Below are 12,867 nucleotides of genomic sequence, written 5' to 3' on the forward strand. Positions count from 1 at the left end.
CTGACTTTAATGAATTCCAAATATATATCTCTAGTTTAGACTTATCCCTAGATGAAATGCTCTCACGTATCCAGCCCCAAAGGCATTTTTGTGCTAATTAGAAAAAGCTGCCATTTTCCTCAAGCACTTGACTGCCATCTTCTGGAAAATTTTCAGAATAAATATATGCCTATCAGATGACTAAGAATGTGAATGGTATCTCTTGTGGCTGTGTAATCCTCAACCAATAGCAGCAGTTCTGTTTCTCCACTTGGGTGGCATGTAGTGGGCATCACAAGCTTAACAGGTCCCAAACTGAGCTGATTCCCAACCCCCACCACCCCCACCTCTTCCTTTCAGTCTTTTCTATTTCAGAATTCTTCCCTTCGCTGAGGTCAAACTCCTTGAAGTTCTTCATGACTCCTTTCTTTCTCCCATACCCCACCTTTAATCCATCAGCAAATTCAGTTGGTTTTTCCTTCAAAGTGCGTTAGAATTTAACCACTTCTCACCATTCCCACTGCTGCTACCCTGGTCCAAGCCCCATCATCTCTCACCTTTGTGATTCCAATAGCCAGCTTCCTCTCTTGCTCCTCATTATCTGTTCTCAACCTCAACCCAGCAGCCACAGATATTTGTTTAAAACCTAGATCACATCATGTTTCCCTTCTACCCAAAACCCTTCCTGAGGTCTACCATTCACTCAGAGTAAAACTCAAAGTCCTAAAAATGGCCCACAGCCGCTACACAGTCCAGGTCTGGACCATAGCCCTGACCTCATTGCTGTCTCTCTCCTCAGTGTGCTTGTGCTCCAAGCTTGTTGGCCTCCTTGCTCTTGGTCCAATATGCCTAGCATGCTCCAGACACTCTGCCAGGATGCCCTTATATGAAGCATGACGTGCTCCCTCCCTTTCTTGAGTTTTCACTCAAATCTCACTTTATCATATCAGAGAAGCCTTCCTCAACCAAAGCATCTAGCAAAGCAACCCCCCTTCCCCAGCCTTTACTATCCCCCTCCTGTTCCATTTTCCCCGTAACACTTCATTGTCTGACACACGCGCATTGTGTACTGTTTCATGTCACTAGAATGTAAGCTTCATAAGCCTAGAGACTTATTTCTCTCCCCTCTGCTATATTCCTGATTTCTAAAACAGTGCCTGGCAAGTAGTAGGAGCTCAATAAATGTTAGTTGAATAAATAAATTAAGAAAGGCGTCCCTAAATCTCTGTGGGACCCAACCCTTAAAAAGACACACAGGTTTGAGATGGTCCTGTACATTCTAATCTCTCAATTCCAAGGTAAAAGCATTTTCAGGAGTCTAAGAATAAATTTAAATCTAATTTGAAAATTGCATCCGTTTTACAACCTTCTGGAAGGGCATTAGTTTCCTACAGAGAAAGCTAGTAGGCGCCATCTAGTGGCAAGAAGAGACGTCCACATTTGTGTTTCTTGAATTATTGATTGGTATCATAATTGAAAACATAGTCCCTCATCCAGAAGCTTATCAATTCTATGAAAGCAATAATTATAATAGCCATAAGTCCTCAAGTGTGCATTTGCCACAGAATACATAGAATTTAAAAAGTACAGTTCCATTTATTCCATTATTTATGACTCATTTTTACTTATTAATTTTTGTTTGTTTTCTGGGTTCTAACATCTTTTGTTCGTCTTTATTTTTCTTATTGTTTTATCCTCTACTTATCTTTAAATTCTTACATTCTCATGGTCCTGGCCTATCCATTGAGTGGGTAAATAAAGTAAAGACTATATCTTCTGAGAATTTATATTCTAATAAAAAGAGCGCCTATGAGGGTAAACATGTGAAAGAACATGCCCAAATGATGCAATGATCTCTTGAGGCCAGACTTCTGAAGGCTATTGAAGCTTTCTTGTTGGATATACTCACACCATTGAGGGATGAAATTTCGAGAGTCTTAGCTTGCCATTTTTTCAGAAGGTAGCACATATTATTATATAGAGAAACTAAGAAAAATATTCATGTCCATGCACGTTGACAGGAAAGACAGAGGTTAAATAAAGGCTCTGACTGTCAGTCAAACTTTCGAAAAGTTAGGTCTTTACAGTTCTTTGGTAAATTAAAGCAGATTCTCGTTCGTCCACTTTAGGAGCCCATGACCTTCCCAGTCCTGAGTAGCTGAGGTGGGGCTGGGTAATCTGTGTCTGCCACCAGGAGGCCTGAGCACTGACCAGACTAGCCAGAGAAGGCCATGAGAGAAGCCCAGGGTGGAGATGGACTCTGCTGCCACTGCTCAGATTAGTCTCAGCCTTTTCATGCGGAAGAAGGCTTTGAGTAGCTCCAGAGGGCAAAAGTTGGACCAAAGGAATATGATAAGAAAGCAGATTACATACCAACATTAAGAAACATTTTTCAATAAGTTGTTTCCAAAGAGATCAAAGCCTCAGCTCCCTGTCAGTGGGTGGTCCAAGCAAAGGCTGGATGATGACCTGCCAGGGATTTGTTGAAGCTGTTAAGATTCTCTGATTCCCTGATAAACCTTGCTTTCTCTCTGTGCACCCTGAACCCCTCGTGACTCTTCAGTACTCAGTTCATACCCCGCCTCCTTTTTTGGGCACTACAGCCTGAAGCCATCTTTCCTCTCTCTACCTTTCCTATCACTTTAAGCACAGATCAACACTTATTTTATGCTGCCTGTGGTAACTTTTTGTCTCTGTGATATGATCTTTTGCTCCCCAAGCTAATGCTAAGCCACTTGGAGACGGGCGACCACATCTTATAGTTGTCTTCCTATTGGCCTTCCCATAGTGGGTGATGGTTAAATGTTTATGGTGGGGAATGGTAGAAAGACTACCAGTAATTGTCTTAGCTGATGTTGGGGCCCAAGATGCTTAGCCTTAGTGTAAGTTCAGTGGAGCAGTTCTTCAGCTAGTTATTAGAGAAACTAAAATGTTTGTTAAGACTTGTTCCCTTGTTAAAATTATAATAATTTTTTTTAGATCTGATAGTATCAGCTTCCTTTCTGAGTTGTGTTGTTTATCATATTCGTGATATTTCTGGAAGCAGGTATAGAAATTGATAGTACAACAGCTGGTAAGATGTTATTGAAATTTAAAAATAATTTTCCATTATTATGTGGTTATTTTAGAGTGTTTTCTTCTGCTAGTAGTGTTGTTTTGTTTTTAGATTACAGGTAAATATTTTCTCTGCTATAATACTCTATATCTTCTTTTTCTTGAGAAAATATCTTTTTAATTAGACAAGTTGGTGTGGTGTTTTGAATAGCATATTTTTAAGCTAAAATATTCCATAATATTATTTCTTTTCAAAGAATTCAGCAAACTTTATTTCTAAATCTTCTTGCCTTTTGAAATGATATTTATATAACAGCATTCCCTCATAATAAAGTGGTGATATTGAAAAAGGACGTGCTAATAAGATTAGTAGGTAGTCTCTGTGTGCCCTAGATCTGATTTCTTTGACAATTGGATGCTGTTGTTTGTTGTTTTATCATTTGGAAGGCCAAAACTCTCTTTAAATTATTTAATAGGTTAAATGGTTTAAGGACTACTTATAGTACTTAATTGCTTGTCTGAAAATTAGCAAATTTAGCACCCTTAGCATTTGTACTATGTTTAATATTTCTAAAGTATTAGCTGTGCTTCTTAGTAACTGCTGTGTTTTCTCATTCTGATGGCTAAAGAAACAATGTTGGATACTTTGACTTGTAATTAAAGAAACATTGTTTCCTTGTAATTGCAAAAATACATGAATTTTAAGTTGTATTAATTTTCTTTTGTAGAATATGCTGAATTTCTACATTGTAAAGGAAAAAAATTTACAGATTTTGATGAAGTTCGCCATGAGATTGAAGCAGAAACAGATCGAGTGACTGGAATGAATAAAGGCATTTCCTCCATACCCATTAATTTACGAGTCTATTCCCCACATGGTAAGTAAAATAACAGAATTCATTTTGTCCTCAAAAATTTTTACTACATTAATTAACATACATTGTTTGTATAGAGGATGGTTTATTCTCTCAAAAAGCACCAGGTTTCCAGGATAGTGTTTGGATACTGCCGTAAATGGTATAGTGCAAAGAGCTCATAGATTTATTTATGGGGAGGCAGTGGGAGTTGACTTTATTTATTTTCATTTTGAGGAAGATTAGCCCTGGGCTAACATCTGCCGCCACGCCTCCTCTTTTTGCTGTGGATGACTGGCCCTGAGCTAACATCCATGCCCATCTTCCTCTACGTTATATGTGGGATGCCTGCTAAGCATGGCTTGATAAGTGGTGCATAAGTCCATGCCCAGGATCCAAACCAGCGAACGGCAGGCAGCCAAAGCTGAGCATGAGAACTTAACCACTATGCAACCAGGCCAGCCCTGGGAGATGACTTTTAAGAAGATCAGAATTGCGTTGTCATTTAAAAAATTTCCTTTATGTTTATTTTAAACTTTTAGAATTCCAAAGAGGTATGCATAAAAGCTTCCATTTTTAGCATCTTCTGTTTTTGCAAAAATCTTGGAGGTATATGGTGCTATAGTTGAGTTTTCCCCTGTTGGATTTTCTTGCAGCCCTATGTATTCCTATTTATTCTCTTCCTGAGGAATCAACTGTGATGTTTTTCCCCCAGACTATCAGCAGAAACTTATAAATTAGATAACTGGTTCATGGTGTGTGATATGGAATGGCCTCTATTCTGCCTAAATTTTTAGTGGGGCAGATTTTCATCACCGATCCTCTACCCAGCTCAGTTGCTTTTAAAACACAGCATCAATGACATAAGCTCAAATCTGACTTCCCAAGAGGACTTGGCACCAACACTGTTGAGTGCAGAGAGGAGGATAGCCAGGTTGGGCTGGAGTAACTGACTCAGGAGTAGTTTCCGGCTATCTGGGCTGGTGTTCCGTGAGTCTGGCTGTTTCACCTACACAGTAACCTAATGGCACTACGAATGGCTAACAGCTTTCCAATAGGCCAAGTGGCTAACCCCTTGTAAATAACATATGATGATTTGAAGGGCAGGACTACTCTTACCCTGAGAAGTTTTACACCATTTAAAGGCAATGTGCAAGACTGGCAGACAGCATATGTACTTATTGTTCAGTGTTTAATTATAACCCCCAGTTATGGATATGACAGCTCTCTGAGAAACCGGTTAGGCATGCAAATCAGTACCTTTCAAATTATGTCAAGATGATCATTTGGCATAGCACAAGCATATCATAAAAATAGAGAAAACTTGCAGCCATTTTGTATTCTATGCTTTTTATTCTACGCATGAGCTGGAGTTATTTAGATGTACAATATGTACAGCTGAGCTTGTTTTATTTCCCCTACAGTGACAGATGATTCTGCATTGTCGATATCTTTAACATGGAGGGTGTATGTAAGGCTCTTTTTTTTCCCTCTCCCCACAGTGTTAAATCTAACCCTTATTGACCTACCTGGAATTACGAAAGTGCCTGTGGGAGATCAGCCTCCAGATATTGAGTATCAGATCAGAGAAATGATTATGCAGTTCATCACACGGGAGAACTGCCTGATTCTAGCTGTGACCCCGGCCAACACTGATCTTGCAAACTCAGATGCATTGAAGCTAGCTAAAGAAGTCGATCCTCAAGGTAAGTGTGTGAAAGGGAATTCATTGAAAATGTCAAGAGTTTGGGGATATTTCAAGGTAACACAAATTCTCATAACTTGATTTCATTATTAATTAAATTAGCCATTATTAATATTGTTAGATCTTTTGTATTTAAGATGCTGAAAGAAAAATAACTGGGGAATATAGCCTGAACCTATATAAATAAATGTAAGATTAACTGAGATCCAAGAAAATAGACATTTCTAATCCTCACGAACTACTTATTTTAAAAAGCCAATAAAACACACTTCTGGTACAGAATTCAGATAGTCTCCTTAGTTATTATAAGAGTTACCTGAATATACTCCCAATAAAAAGTCTTTCTGTTTTTTGTTTGTTTTGTGAAGTTCTTTTAATGCATGTAAGATATTATTTAGCTTATAATTATTTGACATAAATACACATTATAAAAGCAGAGATTTATCTGTTGTTGGCATTTCAGAATCCAAAAAGTCTCTTATTCATGCTGATGTTTTGTTTTTTCTTTCTCTGAGCCAAGTAATAACGTTTATCTTGAGAGACCCCAGTGATTAGCCTTCGTGTGTGCGTGAAAGTAATTATGGAAGGGCGTTCAGTGATGTGTCCTTTCAGTGTGGAGATGTGTGTTCTCCAACTCTGGGAATTCTCCTTTTTTATAATTAATTGCCGCCATGCTCTCTGTCCTCTTTATCTGGAATTATCATTAGTGTGTTAGAACTCCTGGATTAATCCTTGTTTGTTTTTTTTTCAGTCTTCCTCTTTTATCATGTTTGTCTCTTTGTTCTACTTTTTGCAAGGTTTACTCAACTTTATCTTTAGCTCCTCTGATTAATTTTTCTCTTCTGGTGTGATTTAAAAAGTCCCAACAGCATTTTCTTATTTTGTGAATGTTATTTTTATTTTTTTAAATAGCATTGTACTCTTGGTTCCTCAAGTGTAATATCTTCCCGAAAGATTTTAATGAGAAGCTTTGAGGTTTTGCTTTTGTAATCTACAGTGTCTCTGAGTCCATTTTTTTCTGGTTGTTTATTTTGGTCATTGTCTTTGATGTCAGAGACCTTTTTCAGATGATTGGTGATCTTTTTCTGCCCACTGGGACATAAGAGTAGAACACTAAAAAGCTGGTGGAAGCTCTGTGTGTGTGTGAATGGGGTTCATTGGCTAATGGGCTTTACGGTAGGGTCGTTGGGCTGGGACCTGGCCTTTTTATAGGAGGCCTCCTCAGTTGCTATTAGATTCTATGAATATTTTCTCTTGAGCTAGTCTGGTATAAGCCTGATGTCCAGAGGTCTCAGAGCCAAGAGGAAGAATTGAGTTGGTCGGGGGAGGTGGGGTGGTTCTCACTCTTCAGCACGTGGACTTTTCATTAATCCCTCTGTTTTCATAGCGGCATTCTTGAAGGTCTCCTGGAGTGCAAAGTCCCTCTGGCTCATCCTCTTCTGAAAGTAAATCTTCAATATTCTGCTGAGGTTACAGAGGAGTAACTCTGGTTGTGCAAGATGGGAAAAAGATCTGGAGATCTAACAGCATCCCATATAAATTTTCAGCCAATTCTTTTATTTTCAGCTCCTCTTACACACTGGCCTTGTTGCCTTCCATTCTTGAACCTTTCTGGAGTTCTGCAATAGTCATTGGTTTGCTTTTTTTTGGCTTCCTTCAACATCCCTGAGATTGGGGCTTAGAACAAAGCAGGTAGACGCTCCGGATGGCTACCTGGGGACCATCACCAGGACTCCTTCTCCAGTATTAGAGCCAGATTATGGATTGGGGCCAGAGTCTAATTGTAAGAATGATGCTGGAACACCACTGTCTCAGCAGCCTTCTTGTCCCACAGGAGACAAAGCCATGGTTATCTGATTGAAAGAGAGCACGCCCATCAGTGGCTTTTAGTGAGTGCAGCACCGTCACATTCCTCAGAAGTCCACACTTAGTCCAGATGAAGCTTCATGGAGGAGTGCAGATGCTATCCCCAGTGTCTGATCGCTCTTTGGTCAATCCTTGGTTCTGCCTCCTTGGAGTTGGTTTTTTTCTCAGACAGATTCTCCTCATAGGGGCAAGATGGCTGCAGTTGCTTCTGCCTTACGTCCTCACAACTTCAAATATAGTAGAAGAAAAGCCAATGGAGAACGTTTTATTTGTATAAACTCTGAATTTTATAAGAAATATAAACTAAAAGAAAATTGGCCAACTAGTATATCCTGGGAAGTATCTGCAGTTACTTCCTGAGATTGATTTAACATATTCATGCTATATTTTACTCCCCTTGTGTAGACAGGGAATATTAATGGGCAGTGACTACATTTCATTCCTCAGACTCCTCAAAAGAAGATTCATTTATAACCCAATGCAATAACTCTCACGTGATGGCAGATCATCAGGTGGGAGCAGTTAATGTTGGTGGAGAGAATCACCAGTTTCCCAGAAAGGAATCAGTCTTTGCCATCTCACTGCCAGTATTTACATGAGTTGTTATAGTACAAGTGAAATACAGCATTAGCTGTCACTCATGCATCTGTAATTGTATGCCACAAATCTATATCCAGAAAGTTAAGTGAGAATATATTTCATGAACTTACCCTAAATGAACCTCATCTCTTCTGGATCATTAGAACTCCTGCTTTGTCAAAGATAGGACCTCATTACCCCAATTTTTCATATCTTGCACATGGTAGTCCTGGGAACAGATTTTTGAAAGTTTTGCAGATAATTGGCAGGTAATTTTGCAGGTATTTGATAATTTTTCAGAAACAGAGAAAACATTCCATGGCACTGTGTGCCGCTTCTTTGTCTGCTGATTTCTGCATGGTGATTGCTAAGGACAGCTTCATTGCCTGAAGGCTCTCAATAAGTATGATTCTTGGGTTAGTTACTGAAAGTTCCTTGCTAACCTCAAGGTTTATTATTTGTTTTCGCATCCCAGTTGCAATTCTGAAACTCCTGAATAGTGTCATAGTTGAGAAACCTGAGAACTATCGGAAGGATTTGCATGGTGATCAAGTCTCCACCAAAGACCCACTTTGGTATGTTGTTTTCTTGGGGCTTTGGCTGGTTCCGGACTGAAGCTCCAAAGGACGAGGGTGAATTCTTGCCCAAACTAATAGGGTTCACATTGTGTGTTTTCATTGGTGGTAAAAGAATTAAAATAGAAAAAAGAAGAAGCTGTAGAACCCAATACAACTCCAGTTTGGAACATGGTATATAGAGATACGACGTATTGGGGTTAACAAATAGATACCTTCATATGCCCTCTTTCCTCCTAATCATTCTGTGGCTATGTTCCAAACATCTGATTCACAGATCTACTTTTCCTTATAATTTCAGCTTTGGTAAAAAAGCAGTGATATCAACTTTGGTTATTTAGGAATGTGTTGCTTAATTTCCACGTTTGTGAATTTCCCAAACTTCCTTTTGTTATTGATTTCTAATTTCACCCCATTGTGGTTGGAGAATATACTTTGTATTATTTCAGTCTTTTTAAATTGAGACTTGTTTTATGGCTTAACATGTGGTGTATCTTGGAGAATGCTCTTGTGCATTTGAGAAGAATGTGTGTTCTGCTGTTGTTGATAGAGTGTTCAATAGATGTTTGTTAGGTCTATTTGGTTTACAGTGCTGTTCAAATATTCTGTTTCCTTCTTGGTCTTCTGTCTGGTTGTTCTATTATTGAAAATGAGATATTGAAATCTCCCACTATTATTGGTGAATCATCTATTTCTGCCTTCAATTGTGTTGTTTTTTGCTTTATGTATTTTGGGACTCTGTTGTTAGGTGCATTTATATTTGTTATGTCTTCTTGATGGATTAACCTTTTGATCATTATAAAATGTCTGTCTTTGTCTCTAGTAACAATTTTTGCCTTAAATTCTATTTTGTTTGGTATTAATGTAGCCACTCCATCTCTCTTTTGGTTACTGTTTGCCTGCTATGTTTTTTCCATCCTTTACTTTCAACCTACTTGTGTCTTTGAATATAAAATGTGTCTCTTGTAGACAGCATAGAGTTGGATCATTTTTTAAAACCCATTCTGCCAATATCTGCCTTTTGATTGGAGTGTTTAATCCATTTCCATGTAATGTAATTACTTATAAGGTAGAATTTATGTCTGTCATTTGCTGTTTGTTTTCTGTATGTATTTTGTTTTTTTATTTCTCTATTACTGTCTTTTTTCTGTTAAAAAATATTTTCTAGTGTACCATTTTAGTTCTCTTGTAATTTATTTTAGTATTTTTCAAAGTTATTTTCTTAGTGGCTGCTATGGAGTTACAATTAACAACTTATAACAATCTAGTTCAGATCATTGTACAGTATTTTAGCAGTGTGCAAAATTTTTGATCTTATATAGCTCCATTCCCTCCCCTTCCTTTGTGCTATTATTGTTACACAAATTGCATCTTTATATATCACAAGCTCATCAACACAGACATGTAATTATTGTTCATGCAGTTGTCTTTTAAATCAGATAGAAGAAAAAAATTTTACAAACAAAAATGCATTTATATTTTCTTTTATATTTACCTATGTAGTTACCTTTACCTACTGTAGTGTAGTTACCTACACTTAGTAGTAGTTACTACTAAAGCGTAGTTACCTACACTTTACCAGTGCTCTCTACTTCTTTGTGTGTGTTTGAGTTACTGTCTAGTGTCCTTTCGTTTCAGCCTAAAAGGCTCCAGTTAGTATTTCTTGCTAGTGAGGATTCTCTCAGTTTTTGTTTATCTGATAATGTCTTAATTTCTCCTTAATTTTTGAAGGAAAATTCTTAGTTTATAGTCTTTTTCTTTCACCACTTTGAGTATGTCATCTCACTGCCTTCTGACCTCTGTGGTTTTCTAATAAGTCAGCTGTTAATCTCACTGAGCATCTCTTGACATGACGAACAGTCAGCATCATCTCATTGAGGATCTCTTGAACATACACAACTTGCTGCTTTCAAGATTTTCTCTTTGTCTTTTGAGTGTTTGATTATGATGTTCGTACATGTGGAGCTCTTTGGTTTAATCCTACTTGGAATTTGTTGAGCTTTTTGGATGTATAGATTAGTGTTTTTCCTCAAATTTGGGACATCTTCAGGCATTATTTCTTCAACTGTTATTTCTTTCTCTTTCCTATCTTTCTGAGACTTCCACGAAATGTATGTTAGTATGCTTGATGTGTCCCACAGGTCTCTGAGACTGTGTTCATTTTTTTCTTCATTCTTTTTTCTTTTTGTTCCTCAGATAGGAGAACAATGTCAACTGACCTATCTTCAAGTTTGTTGAGTCTTTCCTCTGCCTACTCAGATTTGCTCTTGAGTCTTTCTGGGGAATTTTCTATTTTATTTTAATTTCCACCTCCAGAATTCCTATTTTTTTTTTAATAATTTCTATCTCTTTATTGATAGTCTATATGTGGTGAAACGTTATTCTCATGCTTTTGCAAGTTACCTAGATACAGTTTCCTTTAATTCTTTGAACATATTTAAAATAGCTGATTTAAAGTTTTGTTTAGTAAGGTCAATGTCTGGACTTCTTCAGAGATAGTTTCTATTGAATGCTTATTTTCCTGTGTATGGGCCACACTTTCTTTGCATAAATTATTATTTTTTGTTGAAAATGGGACATTTTAAGTAATATAATGTGGCAACACTCAAAATCAGATTCCTCTCTTCCCCCAGTGTTTGTTTTGTTGCTGTTGTTGCTATTGCTATTTGTTTGCTTAGTAATTTTCCTGAACTAATTCTGTAAAGTTTGTAGCCTTTGTTGTGTGTGATCACTAAAGGCTTTGCTCAGTTTTCTTAGTGGTCAGCTAATGATTGGACAGGGATTTTTCTTAAATGCCCAGAGCCAGTAAGTCTCCCAGCGTTTGCTGAAGCGCTTGGTGTGTGTTTTGGAGTGTGCCTTCAATGCTCAGGAAGGCAGTTTACAGCTCTGGCTTAGCCTTCACTTCCTGCTTGTGTAGAGCCTTAAAGTCAGGCAGAGTTGAGAGTTTAGGGTCTTCTCGGCTTTGTTCTGAGAATGTGCACAGCCCCAGGCACGCACGTGACCTTCTAGATTGTACATATATACAAACTTCAAAGGCCCTTATGGCTATCTGACTCTCCAGATTTTCCTTTTAAATTTTTTGGTCAGCTTCTTTTTTTTGCCTCAACCGTTACTGCTGCCTGAGGCATCTGTGACGTTAAACAGCTGCCACTGATGGTTTGTGATGCGCTTCCTGGGGGAAAAGGCTGTTTGTGCTGAGTAAGCTCTGAGTCTGACCAAATAAAGAAACGCCCTATGAATGGGTGTTTTAGAGAACTGCTAGACAGCTTAAATAATTACAGTTCCCTGAAAATGGTATTTTTGGTTATTCCAACCCCATTCTGTCCCCTCCAGTGGCTGCTGGCTGCTAATTTTCACTGTGATTGTGGGACTTTTGGTTTTCAAGGCTACTGCAGAGCTAAGGAGAGGGGAATGGGAATAGGGGACGTTCAAACATCACAAATCTCACTGTTCTTACTGAGATTCAGCCAATTTTGTTGAATAAATGCCCCTCAGTTTGTTGCAAGCCTTTGGTTAATTTCCAGAGTTCTGAAAAAGTTGATTTTGACCATTTTTGCCAATGTTCTTGTTGCTTTTATGGAGGAATGGCCTTTTCAGAGGTCCTTATCCCTTATTCCTTTCTTTCCGTTCCACTATTTCCTTATTCCATTCCATTATTTCTCATTCTGATCTTATATAACTTTAATAATTAGGAAATTTTCATGTAAAAGATTTGAATTGGGATGATGAGGGCAATCTGGGTGTGACATCTGTTACTCTGTTGGGCTTCAGGATTGATTTGGCTGGCTCTGCAAGTGGCCTGTTCTCATCACGTCAGGTACATCTTTCCTGAGGTTTTGCCCTTGGCTAAAGAGGATGACCTATTTAGAGAATGCAGGACCATTCTTTATTCCAGGTATCTGAATTATAATCTTATCCATGAAGGTACATAATTCTAAGTTTTCTGAGAGGTCTTCTATTTTAGGCAGCAGCTACTTTGTGCTAAATTAAGCCTATTTGACATAGACAGTCATTTTCACCTGAGCAGGACTTGTGTGTATTTGACTGTATACTTGGGAAGGAACTTTATGTTAATTATAAATTATTTACATAATGATATTCAAAATAAAAGCTTTTACAGAATAAATATTCCTATATTGCTGGTTATTTATATATGTTTTATATAAAAACAAGTTTCATGATGAATTATTCTCCCAGTATATGCAGAATGTCACAAATTTGTGGTTAGACAAATCTCAAGGTTGTCTTTTGTATC

At 37.9% G+C, this 12,867-nt stretch overlaps 1 protein-coding gene across 6 annotated transcripts in view; it reads left to right on the forward strand.

The window, feature by feature from the left end:
• DNM3 (dynamin 3) overlaps positions 1 to 12,867 on the forward strand; it is a 510,159-nt gene that overhangs the window by 123,105 nt on the left and 374,187 nt on the right. For all 6 annotated transcript variants that reach the window (XM_046681889.1, XM_046681886.1, XM_046681888.1 and 3 more), the window contains exons 3-4: positions 3,762 to 3,911; positions 5,390 to 5,593. In XM_046681889.1, the coding sequence (XP_046537845.1) occupies positions 3,762 to 3,911; positions 5,390 to 5,593 (354 nt within the window). The remainder of the gene's footprint in view (positions 1 to 3,761; positions 3,912 to 5,389; positions 5,594 to 12,867) is intronic.

Source organism: Equus quagga, chromosome 13 (genome assembly GCF_021613505.1).
Source record: "Equus quagga isolate Etosha38 chromosome 13, UCLA_HA_Equagga_1.0, whole genome shotgun sequence".
Lineage (NCBI taxonomy): Eukaryota > Metazoa > Chordata > Mammalia > Perissodactyla > Equidae > Equus > Equus quagga.